The sequence below is a fragment of the Lasioglossum baleicum genome, chromosome 13, assembly GCF_051020765.1.
Source record: "Lasioglossum baleicum chromosome 13, iyLasBale1, whole genome shotgun sequence".
Lineage (NCBI taxonomy): Eukaryota > Metazoa > Arthropoda > Insecta > Hymenoptera > Halictidae > Lasioglossum > Lasioglossum baleicum.
Genome location: NC_134941.1, coordinates 9,742,234 through 9,760,834, shown reverse-complemented (window position 1 = coordinate 9,760,834; position 18,601 = coordinate 9,742,234). Strand labels below are relative to the sequence as shown.

The 18,601-nt window shown below is 37.7% G+C and overlaps 3 protein-coding genes across 14 annotated transcripts in view; 2 read left to right on the top strand and 1 right to left on the bottom strand.

Annotated features, from left to right (window-relative positions):
- LOC143215347 (thyrotroph embryonic factor) overlaps nt 1-8,398 on the top strand; it is a 104,879-nt gene extending 96,481 nt beyond the window's left edge. For all 6 annotated transcript variants that reach the window (XM_076437429.1, XM_076437428.1, XM_076437427.1 and 3 more), the window contains exon 6: nt 171-8,398. In XM_076437429.1, the coding sequence (XP_076293544.1) occupies nt 171-257 (87 nt within the window). In that variant the 3' untranslated portion in view covers nt 258-8,398. The remainder of the gene's footprint in view (nt 1-170) is intronic.
- Nucleotides 8,399-9,138: 740 nt separating this feature from the next.
- Nucleotides 9,139-15,063, top strand: Endob (SH3 domain containing GRB2 like, endophilin-B). 7 transcript variants are annotated; one of them, XM_076436145.1, is made up of 9 exons: nt 9,139-9,387; nt 10,034-10,175; nt 10,246-10,374; nt 10,504-10,666; nt 10,729-10,792; nt 10,880-10,915; nt 11,342-11,532; nt 13,027-13,165; nt 14,506-15,063. In XM_076436145.1, the coding sequence occupies exons 1-9, from the start codon at nt 9,325-9,327 to the stop codon at nt 14,617-14,619; spliced, it is 1,041 nt and encodes a 346-aa protein (XP_076292260.1). In that variant the 5' UTR covers nt 9,139-9,324; the 3' UTR covers nt 14,620-15,063. The 7 variants fall into 7 exon arrangements, with proteins under 7 accessions (XP_076292260.1, XP_076292262.1, XP_076292261.1 ...); XM_076436149.1 differs by lacking the exon at nt 14,506-15,063 and adding an exon at nt 11,607-11,630 and having other exon boundaries at nt 9,150-9,387; nt 13,027-13,150; XM_076436150.1 differs by lacking the exons at nt 13,027-13,165; nt 14,506-15,063 and adding exons at nt 11,607-11,630; nt 12,013-12,121 and having other exon boundaries at nt 9,150-9,387.
- A 37-nt stretch (nt 15,064-15,100) lies between these two features.
- Rps18 (ribosomal protein S18) lies at nt 15,101-16,503 on the bottom strand. The gene is made up of 4 exons (XM_076436152.1): nt 16,424-16,503; nt 15,826-16,011; nt 15,585-15,686; nt 15,101-15,309 (listed from the first exon to the last, which is right to left on the bottom strand). The coding sequence occupies exons 1-4, from the start codon at nt 16,424-16,426 to the stop codon at nt 15,142-15,144; spliced, it is 459 nt and encodes a 152-aa protein (XP_076292267.1). The 5' UTR covers nt 16,427-16,503; the 3' UTR covers nt 15,101-15,141.
- Nucleotides 16,504-18,601: the final 2,098 nt, after the last annotated feature.

The window sequence follows — 18,601 nt, the reverse complement described above, 5'->3', positions numbered from 1 at the left end:
CAAAGTTCCGAAATCTCAAAGCCAAAAGTCCCAAAGTCCCCAAAGTCCACAGCTCCCATGACTCAAAGCCCGCAAAGTCGACCAGGGTGAATAGCCCGCAGCACAATTCCCATAAACGAGTCCGCAGTAAAATTCAGGCGCGACTAACGATTGAATTCTCTCTTCCGCAGAACATGGGCCTACGGCAGGAACTGGACCGGTTAAAGAACGAGAACATGCTCCTGCGCGACGAGCTGAGCAAGTACACGGAGGTCTAACAGCTTGACGGGCAAGCGAGACAACGGCTCGTCCTGTCGCCGAGACGCGGCAGGACACGAGCGTTTGTTGCGCCGGCTCCACCTCCCACACTTATAGTCGCAGCACTTAGGTATCGCCAGTCCGGAAGCAAACTAAACAAGGGAAGGAAGGAGCGCGCCGAATCACGAGACCATCCTCGACAATTGAACAGAACAGCCCGCTGTCCTAGAGGATCCCGAGGATATCCTTCGAGAAGTTCTGCTATTCATCGATTCTCTCTATCTCTCTCACATAGAAGACACAACATGAGAAAGACACGCGAACCAAAACCGAAAAAAAACATACGCGAACCCCTATTAAACACAGACACGCAGACACAAAACAGCAGAGACAAAAACATCCCACTTTCGACTCCCCCCCGACCCCGTGATCCTTCCGAGATGAAAAACAAGGAGAAGAAAAATCTCTCTCCTCACCTTTTCCTTCTCCGCCCCGTACCCTGAGAAAAACAAAAAAAGTGTACATAGTTATATGTATAGTTAGATTATATGTATACACGCATACATACACGGCCGTGTGTATGTCCTGTCTGTAAGTGTGAGTCTGTAGCACGCGTGTACAGCTGCCCCTGTACACCTGCAACCGCGCGGACGTGTGTGCGCCCGTGTAATCATGCGCGAGGGATATTATAAAATATGTAACTTGTATCGTCGAAAGATCTCGCGTGCCGGTAACAATACACGTTACACAGACGCAAACACGTACGGACAAGCAGCCGCAGACGCGAACGCCAGTGTGCGTGCCGGAACAATGTCCACGGAGCGTCGCGAAGAAAATGAGGATCCTCGCAGGAGGACGTTAAGCCTCATCGCCACCGCGAGACCGTAGCGAGGCGAGTGGACGTGAAACGATGAAAGACACGGCGGGTACGATTGCAACAATCGTATCTGACCCTGGCACGCACACGCCGAAACGGACTGGAGCTGATTAGACTAATAAGCGAGAACCGTGCGAACATAATCACGGACAGGCGCTCTCGAGCTTCTGTTTCTTTCTTGTACAATGCGGCCTCACATCTGATCGTGGATAGACTCTTGGTCTAACGTTTCCTCGTTGCTTTCGCGACCCTCTTCCGTCTGCGACCGGCCCTCTTCTTCGCCAACGATCACAGTTCTTCTTCAGAGCGAAAGAGACTCCTTGCTGGATCTGTCGAGATGATCTCTGATACAGGGCCCAGTCGACTACGTGAAAAACCCTTGACGACCTAATGGAACAACTCTGTACATCAAGTTTTTAGGATTTACTGTCCTGAAGATGTCAGAGGATAGCTTGTCTCCTCTGGATCAACTGTACAAAATGTTCCCTATGGGCCACAGGAGTCTCTCGATTTGCTCGCAGGATTTTTAATACGATCCTCTATGGAGAACCTCTTGGATCACCTAGGGACTTTAGGTGATCCTCTTGAACTCTGAGATCCCCTGTACACAGAATCTTAGCATGACCTAATACAGAGGATCTCTGGAACTGTCTTCATAGAGGATGTCTATCGCGTCGACCTAGAAATGGCTACTTTGGGCGATCTTTTTTGGGATCTCCAAGGTAGTCTGAAGAGAGATCTACAAAATTCGAAACAGATCCCCGAGCTTTGTGCTCAGGGCTGCGACGAATTGGATGCGGCACAAAATTACTTTCTGTACATAATGGTAGCGTGTTAATTCTATTTCCGTCGTAAATATCGAAATTCGTGGAACGTTTTCAGTGATAAAAATGGCGTAGAAACGGAACCGGAAGTGAACGGAGGAGGGCGGAGCGTCCGAATCGGCGGTCAATCGAAAAGTGAAATAACGAACGAAGGATACTTGGGAGAACGACGCTTTTCTGCGCACGGACTAGGTCCTAGTTCTCTAAGAAACGTTAATTACAGTAGCGTATCCCACGTGGTGATGGTACACAAGTGATTCTAGTTGTTTTTATCGTAAGGTAGATCAAGTGCTTCTTTTTCGTTTTTTTTTCTTTCCATACATTTAACAATTTTACTATCTCTTCTTTTTACGTTGACTTTCGGCGCCCCGGTTGTCTCGCGCCGTTGAGAACGAAAATCCGCTCGAAGTCAAATCGCTCGAGTGCGGGGAAAGCGTCGCGACGGGTCTCTTTTTGGACATCGTTCCTCACTCTCTCACTCTCTCTCTCTATCTATCTCTCTCTTTCTTTTTCTTTCTCTCTCACTTTTTTCCGTTTCCCCTAATCTGTCGCGCTTCGATGGTCGATGGTTCATCGAACAACGGACACACGAGCTCTAAACATACGTACGAATTATTCATCTCTTGTAAATATTTTCTAAAGGAATCGTACTAATCTAATTTCCACTACCCTAAACCCTGACGTTCTGTTTTTCGGTTCTCTCGGCTGTTTCGTGGCATTTACGAGCGGAAATCGCGAGAGAACCGCTCGAAATTTCGTTGTTCGCGGAAGAGGAACGCTGTTTTCACAACCCCTATTCTATCTTTTCCTTTCTCGGCCACCCCTCTTGAAGCATTCGCGCCCCCGTTTGCGGCCAACATCATCGTTATCGTTACCAATCGCAGAAAATGCGCACCAAGAGGACTACTCTTAGATATCAGCGAATTGTATCTCTATCCGTAGCTGCTTGCTCTTATCCCGCGATAATCGGGTGCACATTGCTGGCTAAAACTATAAATTAAATCAGTGACGTTAAATAGTGGATCCTTTTGGTATAATGACACTGTAGTTTGAGACCATTTATAGCTTCTAGCTATTTTTTAACTTCTAAGTGGACTATTGAGGCTGTCCCAACCCTATTCAAATTTATAATAATGATTATTTAACTATTAGTTAAAATTAATTGTAGCTTTGGTCACGTATGAGCGTTAATTTTCATCGCAATTGCAGAATTTGATGCATACTGAACTGAAACATTCATCTTTCGCTAATTAATACCCTAACCGATCCGCTAATTTGCTTAGAATTTTAGAAACTGCCTGGAAGCTTCTTTCTTTTTCAAAGTTGAGCCGCAGTGCACCCGACCGCGAGATTGAAATGAAAATGGCGAGCAAAGCCCACCCACACGCCTTTCACGAATCTACAGTAACTCACAGATTTGCTAAATGAGATTCGAACGCGTTGATCAGAGTAAATTTTTGTACATAATCTTCGTCCTCTTTCCTGCATTGTTCGTTTTGGGAAAACAAAGCTGCGGCACACAGCCAGTTGTCCCGGTTCCCGACCATCGTTTTTGGATCCGCCTGTACAATGGCAGCCTTGAGAGAAACCTGTGAGCCACTGTGAATACACGCGACTAATATTTTACATACTGTTGATGCGTTAGATAAGCGATTCTGCTCGTTGCAACGCTCAGTGACAATAATCGAGTATAATTAATACATATACATATATATGTTTTTTAGCACTTTTTGCGACGTAAATGAAAAACCGACACACTGAGAGTACGTTTTTTCCCGGTTGTACGTAGAAGAAGCCTTTCTCTCTCTCTCCTTTTCATTCGTTTATTTTTATATACATAGTATATATATACATATATACATATACATATAAATATATGTACGCTTGTTATCGATTGTTTTTTCTTTTTTTTTTAAAGAACATTGGATGTGTTTTTATCGGTCTGATCGGTTGCTTGACCATTGACTCCACGGAAACCATGAAGAGCTTATACTATTATATCGTATGATAGAATACGTTAACTATGTATGTGTAAGCACATGCATATATATGTATATTTGTAGATACAGACGAAGAAATTAATTTTTGTAGGAGGCCTTGTCAATGACAGATTCGCTGCGAACAATTTCTTTAATCTCTCATTTCTATTCTTTTCTGTCATTCATTGTTTCTTTCTCTTTTCCTTTTCATTTTTTCTTTCTCTCTTTATTCCCTCTTTTTTAATCGATTAGTATTCGTCCAAATGATTTTTTGTACTCGCGACGAGCCCGACGAATTTGTCCCCCCCTCCGTATCTTGTTAGATCGTTCTTCGATCCTCGCCTTTGATGATATCGGATCGACTACGTTTTCTCCCTGTCCTCTATTTTTGTTTTTTTTGTAATTAGACACCGCGTTCTTCCATCTTTTCTCCTCTCTTCTCTCTCTTTAGTGGGACACTAAATCCGTGTTATCGAATCATGTCGACGTTATTGGACACAATTGTTTTACGCGTTGTTATCGTATACATATATGTTCTTTTTTTTTTGCCAAGATTTTATGCATGTTGTATAATGTGAAATTTTTTTGTAGTTGATAGTGTGCGCGGGCGAATCTTGTGCGTCGCGACACAACAAGATTTCGAGTTCCGAGAACGACCTTGAGCGACCTTGAGAATTCGTTCGGACGTATCCGATTGGCCGACTGCGAACATTCGCGCGAATTCAGTTTTTTTTGCAAGAAAATTGCACATAATCTCAGATTTTCTGTAAGAAGTTTTGGAAAATTCGGAGTAGGATGTTTAGGGCGGTTTTCACGATTTTGTGACCGCCTAGATCTATTTGAATCCTTATCAAATTGATTTTGTATATGTCTTAATCTATTTGCTTGAGATCAACGTTGACTTATTAGGCCTGATGTAAATAGCTGATCATTTAAACTGGCAATTTTTCGCATTATCGCTCTGAAATCGCGCGACGTCCGCAGTCCGTCGATTGTTTCCGAAATGCGGAAGTAAGGATTGACAAAACAGTGATGTCACGATGGATTCAAGGGGGTTTCCTACTGTACAGTGTTGAAAAAATTAAATTTTATTTAATCAGACCGTCTGAACGTGTTTGACACTATGACAAACGTTTCCTGAGTAGAGTACTCGAAACTCCGGCGTACTTTAAACATTCAGTCTTCCAGGTACAAACGAAAAGAATTTGTAAATAATGAGTTGTTCTGCGAACTATATTATTTAGACCTCGAATATAATTTATAACGACTAACTCTGCTTCTTCGAATTCGTTGAACACAATAAACTTCTACCTCGAATGGCGGATTTTCGAATTTTCGACGATTGGCACGTTGAAATATTTATTTATAATTCTGAGTATTTTCGAACCTGGTACTTCTAAATCGATCCTTCTATTAGACCCGACAACTTCTGTTAATCCTTTGCGGACGAGGATTTATCAAAATATTATCTTTTGCTATTTATTAGCAGTACAATCATTTTTTAAATTGGTCAATTTTAAAATGGTGTAACTGTACAGAAAATGGTGGCATTATTCTTAAGACTTGAATATTTTTTGATTGTTTGTAAATGAAAAAAAAGGCCATGAATTAATTCGTATACCCAATAAATAGTTAAATCACTTGTTTGCAATTTTAAGAGCCAGTTTATGAGCTTGATGTTGTCAATATGACGGCGTTCGTCCTCAAAGGGTTGAAAGATGGCGTGCTCGATGAAAAGTCTGCAAATCCCGCTATCCGAGGATTGATAAATATAAAGATGCGCGAGAAACATATTTGGAGTTTTTGGAAAATGATTATCGTTTGGTCATCTGGTCATCGGTCAATATTTTCATTGACTTCCGCAATATGGCCGCCGTGCGGCTGCCGTTCGATTTCTATTTCCGTGATTTCGCGTTTTTTCTCCAACTGTGACGTCGAACTCGAAAATCAAACTAGTTGAATAAATTGTATAGAACACTCCCTCCCATGGGAAACACAGTTTTTTCAACTGAAACACGTAGGAAGATCCCTGAACGAAAAACCGGAAACATAAATGCGACAAGCATCTCGCGGCATCGTTCGAAACTCTATTGTCATGGGACACACGTACATGTACACGTGTTTCATACAGTCATGCACGTACCACACGCGTACCATTTTCGCCTCGGTCTAGCACGTGCGAAACCGAAAATCTTCATTCGAAAAAAAACAGAGAACAAACAAAATTTCGGAGTCTGTTCGAGCGCGTTCAACACGTTCGCTGCCGCCATTTGCTTGGGCAGCTGTTACATACTGTTAAAACTGTATCATACTTTTTATATTTTATTCGATGCAATGAACTTTCTTTGCGACGGTTATTCATGCAAACTCACGTTTCCAAGTCGGTTTACGAAAACGGAAACTCTGAGAAATACATATGTTCATCGGATCGCAAAGAGAACGTTGAGTCGAGTCAGAATTTCAGGAACTTCCGTTTCAGCATATCAATTTTATTTATCATTAAAAATTGCATTAATTTCAAGACGCTTCTTTTTTTAACGATTTCAATCAGCCTGAAATATGTTGATCAATTATTTTATTCGCATTTGCAATGACTCGCTGCCATTCATCAGGCAGCTGAAATTGACTGCAAACCTTCTTGCAAAAATTCTCTTGTTATTATCTAGCAATGATTTTAACGTGTTGACACGATGGCAAAAACAATGAACTTCATTGTGCTTTAAGCCGTATCTCGTTTTGAATGTTTGTATAAAACAGATATTAATTCTGGCTTGACCCGGCAGAAATTCGAATAAAATTGCACATTTCAAAAACATAAATCGCGAGAAGCAAAGTGGAATATAAATATTGCAATAAAATGGCAATGGACTCGTCGAACTTGATGAAAGTGAGTTTGCAGAAGAATTCATAGTTTATATATAAATAACAATGAGAATGCCAGGGGAAGAGACTCAATCGTTACAGGGTAACACTGTGCTCGATATTATTTGCATCGGACTTTTCCCGACGAATTTTCCTATCTACGAAAGTAATAGATTGATGTAAATAATTTATAACACGGTCGACACCCTCGATAATACTATTTCGGAACCCTGACAGCGAACGTGTTATGGCAACGGATCGAAAATTCCCTAAACATGCGACAGCAACCGGAACAACACCAGCAAGCAAGGAAAAACTGAATCTTTTGTATCTAACGTGTATAGGAGGAGAACATTTGTAACAAAAACGAAAATCGACGTGCGTGGAATTTTACCAAAATCTGCAAATCTATTCGCTTCGAAGCGGATTTTTGAAACAGTTCCCTGGAGAAGCGATGGCAACAATCATCTCGCTGGCTCATTCTCGATGACTGTACGAAAAAGAGCCCCGCAATTTGTTTAAACATTTTCATTGTAACGTGAGGTCGTGTGTCTTGAACTAAAATTTTCACAGAGCTCGTCAGAAGTCGGAAATATTTTGCTTCTCGAGAGAACTATTTCGAAAGATCGGCTGTCCAAAATCGAAATAAAATAAGAGGGAGGTGTGATCGGTTTTTACGGTTTCGGCAGACGCCACGCGCGTTTTTCTCGATCGTTTTCTCGATGGTGTGTTTGAGAGTCGTGGATCCGATCTACGGGAAAGCGAGAAACGAGGAGGAAAGAGCGGGGAAAACAAAATAGAAAACCGATCGCGGAGAAAGAGAGACGCCCGTTAACGTTTCTCGGAGATCGATATTTGTATAAGTACCTTCTAGTACAAGTTGCTATTAATTAAAAAAAAAAACTACGTCTTAGCTTTCTAAGTGGCCGGTCTTGGATGTCCGCAGCCCCCTGTCCCCCCACACCCCTCCCCCAAACAGTTGTCAAGGATGAACGATTATTAATAATGAACCGCGACGTAACCGGAAGCGCAATAGAGCATGGTCAGTGACGAGAGCGAACGGAAAAAAAGAGAAGTAAACGAGTAAACGAATAAATGAATGAGTAAATAAGTAAATAAAATAAAGTAAGCACGCACGCACGCGCGCGCGCGAGAACACACGCCGAGGTTACCGAAGAGAAAACGAACATAAAAAAAAAACACACACACACGATAAATAATAAATGAAACCGTAATGGAAAATCGTAGCGAATTAGAAGAGAACACCGGTAGACGTAACCGACAAGCTTTTGCTCCAATTAGAATTAAACGACGACGAATAAATGAGCGAGAGGATGAATTGTAGCGAGATGAGAACGGAAAAATGATACAAGAAAAAAAGAAATACACACACACACACAAATAAATGATGAAGGTGAGCATACTGAGAGGAACATGCGAAAAAAAGCGAGTAAAACACAAAGAGGAAAAAAAGTTTTAGAGAACGTCGCCGCGTCCGCAAATAAACACGCCATCCGATCCATTTGAAACGAATGATCCGAACACGCGAGAATTAAAAAGAGATAAAAAAAGAAACAATACGACCACCAACGTCAAAGTGTATCACATTTCGAGAAATATATGTATTTGTTATTGTTTTCATTGAATTATTATTGTTGTGTGTCTGAATTGCTTGATCTTCCCCCTCCTTTACGAAGAGTTCAAGCTATTTTTAATCATTTTGTTCCATGAAAGAATCATAAATACTGAATGGAACGTTTATCTTTCATTCAGTTTAAGATTTCAGTTCAAATAACCCGCCAGAAGTGGCGATGACAGCGCCGCCTGTGGTCGATTTTCGAACTAAACAACGACCTCCGAACAGCGCCAATTGACGTAGCGGCGAAACGCTCAAACTGGTAGCCAAATTTACCGACGGTGGAACTGTCGACAGTTCCACCGTCGGTAAATTTGGCTACCAGTTTGAGCGTTTCGCCGCTACGTCAATTGGCGCTGTTCGGAGGTCGTTGTTTAGTTCGAAAATCGCCCGACTGGTGGCGCTCCCAGCACCATTTCTGGCGGGTTATTTGAATTCAATTTTAGGTTAATATTCTGTTTCTTACATTTTCGACGTCTTCACACAATCATAATTATTATTAAATTATTATTAAAAAGTGACATAACAATTAAAAGACAGAAAGAACCTACTTTTAAAGTCCGTATATCCGCAGAATATTTCCATAAACTAACAACGTAACGCAATTGGATTTCCATACTAATTTATTCGTTTGTCTGCAAGGTCGAGACACGAGAGGCCTTCAATCGTCGTAACAATCAATGAGACGGCAATTGACGATTCATTATTCGTTGATAAAGTACAGAGCTATCGAGTTCTGTAGAATACACAGTAATTTATCGCTTCGAATGATCTCGCGAACCAATTTATGTGCGCAAATTGTAACGGAGCGCCTCGTCACGGAGACAGTTAGAGTTAGCGGTCGATAGAAAATAAAGAGTAGCAGGCAGGGGTGATTGTAGAGGATTCTTATCGAAACAGCAGTGGAAAATGGATTTCAACCTAAAGAAACTGGTGAAAGATGCTGGTGCTACGCTCAGTAGGGTTGTACAGGTGAGCAAAGTTCGCCATAATAATTGAACAAGTTTCCATTGACTGAGAACGAGTTCTCTTTGGTCGGTTGTAACTGAACGCTGTCATTTCTGACATTTTGTACTCTTTTTCAACGAGGAAAAAATTTAAAATACAATACCCACGAATTACTAATATTTTCTCTATTTCGCATTCCGGAATTCAAGTACCGTATTGTCCGATTAATTGCTTGTTCGTAATACGTGAACTTTCCACTGTACTCTCTGTCTATAGTTTAAACTTAATTATCGTAGGCTGAGGTTAGCAAATGTGTTTAATTTATACAACTATCTGTCCTCCGTACTGTATCATTTATCATTCCACCGCTTTCTGGTAGTATCTTTTAAGATTAAACCTTGTCTACTTTATGTAGGCTTGCCGGGGTATAGTCACTGATTGCGAGCTAAATAATATATCGTTCGATGACTCAGAACATATTAAATAATTTAGAATGACTAAGGCTACATAGTCCTCTTCTCTATTCGCCATCCGATACTTAAACGTTTCTAGGTATTCTAGAGGTGCTGATTCGATTCAAAAAATGAATCCGCTTAGGCCAACAGATTGGTCACTCAGTGTCCTCATTTAAAATTATATGAATCATGTGCTGGTCAACATTCTTTTACAGTTAACTGAGGAAACATTAGGAAAATCAGAGAAGACAGAATTGGATGCACATTTAGAGCATCTCTCAGAAAGGGCGAATGCGACTAGAACATGGACAGAAAAAATTCTGAAGAACATGGAGTCAGTACTTACTCCAAATCCAGGTACTGGAATCATTTCTATTATAATAGATTTTGAATGAATGTATGTTCTTACTGATGGATTCTATTATAGGCAACAGGATTGAAGATTTCTTCTATGAGAAGATCGACAAAAAGAAGCCTAACAGGCTGAGTAATCTCGAATATGTGGGTATGGACATGATAGAAGCTGGAAATGACTTTGGCCCAGGAGTTCCTTATGGTATATACATTCTCTCTGTGACCTACTTCAAACCATATTGACTTGTTGCTAGATGAAACTGAAATTTTAATTATTAGAGGTGTGTACCTCTACTAATTATATTTCAATTTCTCAATGTCTTCATTTTAGGAGCTGCACTGATAAAAGTAGGCCTGTGCGAACAGAAATTAGGACAAATTGAGAGAGACTTCATCGGTACTTCAGCTAATTGTTACATTCAACCCTTAAGAAAGTTTTTGGAAGGGGAAATGAAAACTGTTAACAAAGAAATGGCAATATTGGAAAATAAACGGTAAAAATTTGTACTTCTCAATATCAGTTACTTCTCAAGCAAAAAATATCAACTACTTTCAGATTGGACCTAGATGCATGTAAGAACAGGGTGAGAAAAGCAAGGAGCATGCTGGGCCAGCAAAGTGTAAGTTCTATTATTTATTATTTCATTCAATTGTGTGCTATATACGTTTACCACGTGTTTTGTCCTGTACATTGCTGCATCTGATAGGAGTCCGGCGTATCACCTGAAGTGTTACTCGATCAGGTATTGACGAAGCTGATTGGTTTGTCAACCCAAAAAATGTTGTTATGTTTTGCTTCTTACGTAGAGTCCAAATTCAATTATTTAAGGGTATAACAGTTGCACTGAATGAAGTAAATCTTTAAGTTTGTTTCATTCATTGCATGATTCATCTCATGATTCTTCTGTATCTCATATTTAAGTTGAACTTTGGTATCTCTTTTTTGTGTGTCTTCTTTTATAGGTATCTATCGTTGATTTGCATATTTGTATATAAACTTACCTTTTATTTTATTCATAAAAGTATTTGAATTAAATTTTAAAATTGATTTTTTCGGAAATTACATGCCAGAGACGTTCATAGAATACCCACTGAAAGTTACAAGTCCAACTACAATTGAACAGCTCCGTTTAACAATAAGGAATAAAACTGTATATTGCTCTACTTAGGCAGAGAGGGAGTTGAGGGTAGCACAGTCAGACTTTGATCGTCAAGCGGAAATAGTGAAGCTGCTGTTGGAAGGAGTTTCAAGCTCTCATGCTGGACACCTGCGTTGCTTGCATGAATTCATCGAAGCACAAGCTCGTCATTACGCTCAATGTCACGCAACAATGCAAGATCTGCAGCGTGAATTAGCCGGGTAAGACAACAGATTAATTCCTTACCACTCAATTTCTTTGACGTCTTTAATTATCCTGCACTATCCTTGTACAGCTATCCCACTCTCTGGTGATCCGAGTGAGTAATGTTTTATAGTGATTGGTTGTTATGTCTTCTACGACATACGAATGTATTTAGAGGAAGCTTAATAGAACCATTACTCATTCGCATAGATCATCATGATCTGTAGATAGTTACAAGTATTACTTTCTATAGACCTCTGCTTATTTCTGCAAAGTGGTATATGTAGCATTTATTTTTTACTTTTTGTTTTGTTAGAAAGAGAGCTATATAATTACACTGTTTTGTCGTGAGTACCGTAATTGTGACGGTCACAGTGAAAATCGTATTTATGTTCATCCTCGTTTCTGCTATTGTACGGTGCTTGTTATTCTTTATTTATACCTCTGACATATACTCTTTCTATTCTCTATCTTTGCTTGCATGATTGGGATTGCAGGGCGCGTCAGCCGAGTCCTTTGCTGAGAGTCAACAGCGAAGATGTGATCGAGCTAACCCCCTCACCCACACAATCCCAAAATTCACCTGTACATCTACCACTTGCTGATTCTAACTATGTTACCGCTACCTTTGATACCGACGTCTCCAAAGTTTAGTTTTACAGAGCGTTGACCAGATATGAAAAGCAATAATTAGCTGTATCCGCTAATGGATTAACAATGGGAAGCATAGGGCAGAGGCAATTTCCTCAGTTGTATAGATACTTGTTAACTATTGCAACATTTCTATAGACATGTTGAACAATACTTTAGTCTACTAAGTCGCTATCGAACTTGTAATAACCGGAGGGACAGTTAATAAAATCGTATTTGCGAATTGCTTAAAAAACTATTATTTTACAAGCATATAACTTCTGACTTCAATATACCGTACATTCGTGACTATAAATAACGTGACTAAGGCCACAGCTTTGATACTTCTACTTCTCATACAGTATCAACAAATTTGTTGTGTAGCTAATCGATGTTTAATTATAATGCATGATATCACCTTCCGTTGGTATTGATACACTGTTGTAGAATTTAATGGTTTATGTTCGTATAAAAGTAATGTACGATCATCGTCAACGTTAACTCTGTGTATCCTTCAGACCCCCGTATTCATTTCAAACTTCTCCAGTTTATCTTATCAATGTCTTGTTTATATTACTTGTGTTACTCTACTTGCCAGACCGCTTACGCTTTCACATTTCTGTTAATAACATTTTTAATTTCAGTTTTATCTTAGCATGTATATCATACACAGAAAATTGCATTAAAAACGAACATTTTCGCGTGAATTCTTTGGAACTAAATTTTACAAAAGAAAGAGATCTTGCTCGTATTATACATTTAAAGATTAACGAGCTGAACTTAAAACATCGGACGATATTGATAAAGTTATTACGAAAAGTTGTTTGAATTTTAATAACATGTTCATCGAACTTATCCAAATTGTAATTTATCCTACCCAGCTTATCTGGGGGCCCTTATCACCCCACCACTACCCCACCAACTTCCAATGTATCAACGGAAAATGGTCAAGAACGTGCAAGGGTACTATTTGATTATGAAGCGAGGGATTCTAGCGAATTAAGCGTCGATCAAGATGAGGTAACGAAATTTGTGATTTAGATAAACAGAAGCATGCTCAGAGCATAGCTGAACAAATGGCATGACTTGTTACAGAAAGTAAGTTTAGTTTAAAGACTACATTCGTCGTAAGATTTTACCACTTTTATTCAAGGAATTTATTTTATATTACATATGTGCATATGAAATACCTTTTTTCCCCCATCAGCTGTATCGTTTACGAGTACCTTATTGCGGAAAACAAATGATTTAGAAAATTTAAATATTTTTTGCATTTACTTTAACACTGGATTTACGGAGTACTAGAAGTGATTATTTTACATCACTTTGTAAACGTAACGAGAATATGTCTGTCCAAATTTTTAGCCATTTTTTAAATAATATATACCGAAAGAAATGAATTTGTTGAGTAATTCTTCATGGATGCACCTGTACAAGTAAACCTAGTGTTAAACGAATGTCAGACTGCACCGTTATTTCATATGCATCAACCTAACAAATTCGACTAACTTAATCTTACGAAAAATTTACGTTATTTAATTAGTACTTGTTATAATGAATTCAGTTTAAAGGAAATTGTTCGATTAACAGTTGGTGCATTTCATAGTATATGTAATTAAAATAGTTCTCCATTTTATAGCTGCATAAATTCAGTGCAATGTTTTTGATTCATTCTTAATTTTGATAGTATCCTGCTATTATACTCGAGAGATGAGTTTTAGATCGTGACTTTCGTAACCTGTTTTTCAAGAATGTAAGATAGGAGTAGAATGTTAAAAAGCCAGTAATGTAAATAAATTTCTATAGATGTACGCATATTACAAGTCGTTGCAAATTATTGTAAATTAAAATGAAGATTATAAATGCGCTGGGATTATCATAATACTCATGTAGGATTAACTTAAGTCTCTTATATATTTACAGAGTTTGCATTTTTTTTATATAAGATCGGCATTATATTTCTTTTGAGAAAATCGTGCATGATATACATATTTTTAATTTTAAGTTTTGTGTCTGTATATTGGCTTCTCTACCTTTTTTGTTAAATTTTGTTCTTGATGTTTTTATCACACACAAGTTTGTTCTGGTTCGTCTGTATATTTGTTTGGTATTAAGAATTATTGTTATGCATATGCATACAGTAAGTTACATACAAACGAATGCATATGTACATTTACTCGAACACTCTGCATGTATCAAATAAATATATCATTTCTTTTCGTCAAATGTATTTTATTTGTTTTTTACATCCTCAAATATATCTTTCCAGCTTTCCCGGTGTTTTAGCTCGAGCTTTTTCCAAACGCATATCATCCAATAATACTTTATAAAATGTCATCAGATCTAACTCTATCTTTTAGGTAATTATTGTCTTTGAAATACCCGACGACGAAGACTACGTGATGGGCGTGAGAGGAAATCAACGAGGAAAAGTTCCAAAAGCATATTTAGAAATGTTAATCGTTTGTCAATGAATATTTGACTATAGATACTAGTACACATTCCATTGTATTTTGAAAAGTTTCATTTTGCCTTTAAATATGAAATGAAACTGCCTTATGCACTGTCAATACATATATATTTAAAAAAAACGTGTTTCATATTGTGCAATAAGTTGGAGGAGTTCTCAGTGTTCTCTAAATGTAAATTCTATAAAGAATGTATTTCTCTTTTTCGAAGTATTATTATATATGTATGAATATTATATATACTATTGTACAAAAGATAAACTATTAGCACATTAATCGCATATCAATGAACGAACACAGTCAATTTTGCAAAAAAATTATAAACAGATTAAGAAAGGTCTCTGTAAGCATAAGTATCAATTGAATGCTGCTAAAAGAAAAACTTGTATCTATATTTGCTGTATGTTAAAATCTTCCATAATATAAATAAAATTAATATCTCGTTTTAAAGAGTGATTGTTCATTTAATAAATAAATTATCGAAGTATTTTGTTTTACGAATTTATTGTTAAATAAAGAAATATAAAATTACTTCTTTTTGGATACACCCACGGTACGTCCACGACGACCAGTAGTCTTTGTGTGCTGACCACGCACACGGAGACCCCAGTAGTGACGCAGACCTCTGTGCGCACGAATCTTCTTCATACGTTCCAGATCTTCACGAAGTTTAGAGTCTAGGTAGGAGCTGGTAAGCTAAAATTCAACAAGATGTTATTTTTCGAAATGCTACAAAAATATCTATGAAACTAAATGTTGCACACTATTATTATATAAATGCCAGGATGTCTGTTAACCAAATAAATGTTAACAAGCAACCCGATGTGCAGTTCCTCTCGCACGACTACCATCTAACCGATATAAAAATTCATATGATTAGTCGTGAAGACGTGCTGTACTGCTGTAAACATGAATAATGCTTTGGTACTGTATTATAGTTATTATATGTATAATGTTATTGCGATACTCACTTGTGAATATTTTCCGTCAACAATATCCTTTTGTCTATTCAAGAACCAGTCTGGGATTTTGTACTGCCTAGGGTTGCCCATAATGGTGACAATTTTTTCAACCTTAAACGAACATTTTTGTTAGACATGTGCACTACAATTTATTAGGAAATTAAAGAGGTGCTTCGACATGATATGAATAAAGTAAGAAGACGAAGGTTGGAACTAAATCTAAAACAAATAATTTATAAGTTATACTTACTTCCTCTTCGGAACATTCTCCAGCACGTTTGTCTAAGTCGATATCAGCCTTTTTCAACACGATATTGGCATAACGACGACCGACACCTTTAATCGCTGTCATAGCGAACATAACTTTCCTATTACCGTCAATGTTCGTGCCCATGACACGAAGAATGTGTTGGAACTTCTCTGGAATTACGAGCGACTGAAACAAACAATTAAAATGTTAAATAATCACGACAATTACTGTAAAAATCGTGTTTGTTATCGTCGGAACAAACACATGAGTTAACCTATAAGCACACCTATGACTACAAAATTTCTCTAATTTTATCCTAATTTGTTATTAATAAGAATCTAATAAAAAAAAACAGTACAATATTTTTATAATGAAGTTCGATATTAAAATATACTCGGGAAATATAAGAAAAGAATAGAGGTATCGAGCGGTAAGTTAACAATGTCTCAAATATACCATTTTTCGTAAAATAGTGAAAAATATTTTCAAATTCGATTACATAAGGAAGTACGCTACGAGTTCTAGATAACATTTTCTAAATTTTATTGAAGATTCCGTTGTAAAATAAGGATTTTAGTAAGCACTGTGTGAAACTCACCATCTTGCCAATCTGTCAGGCACTGAAAGAGACCTAATGGACCTAACCCTGCCTAACCCTACCGGAACCGGAATTATTCGCCTAGAGAGGGCAGCAACAGTTGCCTTTTTGAAATCGAGAAATTCAATAACAAAAAGTGTTCTTTTCTCTTTTTTACATTAATTATTGCCGCATCAACCACTTGAATGGGTTATTAGTGTTATTAGTGATCCTGTTTCGCAGTTCACAATTTGTCATATAATTTGGAATGTCTCTAAAGCACCTCTAAAGGTTATTTCTAAAGGTAGGTTATATTTTTTCTGCAGTAGATGATGATACAAATTTATGTTTCTTAAAAACACAATTCATTTTAAAAGAAGGAAAATTAGTGTAATATTAATAAATATTCTTCTTCTACTTTTTATACTGCAATAATATCTAATTAAACGTTTGCTAATTTTCCCGCTGAAAGAAGAGGGAGGATTATCCAAAGAATTGTATATTATTGCTACTAATTTGGATGATATTGTAGAATGCAGTCCTTTAGCTTCATGTGAAAATATTTTAAGAAATTGTTAAATTTTGATTTTCGTATGGTAAGAAAATTATGTAGTTTCAGTGGTTTCAAGGATTCTTGAGTAGATGGCGCCTCTAGTGTTATGATGGGGGCGGAATCTTAGGATTAATAATTTTTTAATATCTAATACAATTATAACGTATTTACATCTTTTACAATTTTAATGAAAAATTAATCCTTGATTTCAATTATGTTGGAAAAACAAAAACTATTCCTAAAATAGTTTTTAGATTAATTATATTATTATTATATGATTATTATCATTTTTGTAATACGACTGCCCTCCCTCCACTCATTTCCGCTTTAATTATGTTAAAAAATATTTTGGCAACCGAATAATAGTAACAAGGTTAAAATGACTATAAAATAGAGCTGTAGGAGAGTTAACAATAAAACGTTTTAAATATTCGTTTGTTCGGTGGCCCGGGCAATTCGAGCACGTAAAATCGGATCGATGAAATTGCCCGTTATTGGAACAGGTCCTCGGGAGCTCGTTTTAGAAAAATTTTCGAACGCAGCATGGAAATCTGTCTCGCGGGTGTAGTTTCGATAACTCAATAAAAAGCTGAACGCTGAAAACGTAGTCTCGTGTGTGCAAGAGGCGGCGGAGGGAGAGAGGAGGGCCGTGTTCCAACGGGATACGATTTCCTGCTTGGTTTTCCGAGATTTTCCTCCTTTCATCCCCGAATCTGGCAGGGCGGGGCAAAAACGAGCGTCCAGAGGGTAATCGAGAGGAGGAATTCCGAGGTATGATACCCCTCTGATTCGTTTTACGACGGTCGTTCCCTCGAATTAGGACGGAATAAGAAAGAATTCGTGAATCCGCTGATTTCGACCAATCCTCCGTTATCCTATTCGCGTTGGGGAGGCTGTTCGATGTAGATACACATGATACAGCCATTGGATACCTTTCAAACACAACGCTGCTCGAAATAGTTCTTTTACTTAACCCTTTCGACCCTCGTAAAACTCTTGAAGATTCACAACATTATGAATGAATGAAATTTAATTAATAGACTGCGGATCTTTAAGCAGAATAAAAATTGTCTGCATCGATTGCAAGAAATAGAAACCAAGTTGAATGTTATTTCTTCCCTTATTAATGATCTTAACGAATAGACTGTGGATCTTTATGCAAAATAAAAATGTTCTGCATCATTTGTGGGAAGCAGGAGTTAAATAAAAATTAATTTCATCCCTTAATGGCGTCTTTACATTGAAAACGACGTAACACCATTGTTAGATTTTTCTAATATTTTATTGTTTTACATTTCACCTAGCTAGTTTCTCCATAAATGCATAAAGATCCGCAGTCCATTAATAAAAGAGAAATCATATATTGACAATTTCGAGTTTCATCTACTCAATTTTGCTATAAATGCATAAAAATCTGCAGTTTATTAATTAGATAATAAATTTTAAATTCCGAAAAATTTCTAGATAAAGAGATTACGAATAAATATAAAATTAAATTATATTAGACAACAAGATTAAAGTATTATTCAACAAAAAAGTATGTTAGCGTGTTAGTAAAATATGGATTAATTCTCCAAAATGTTAAATAGCTCTCACCAACCCCTCTGAGAATAAAAGTGCTACGATATTGAAAAACTTCTGACCCG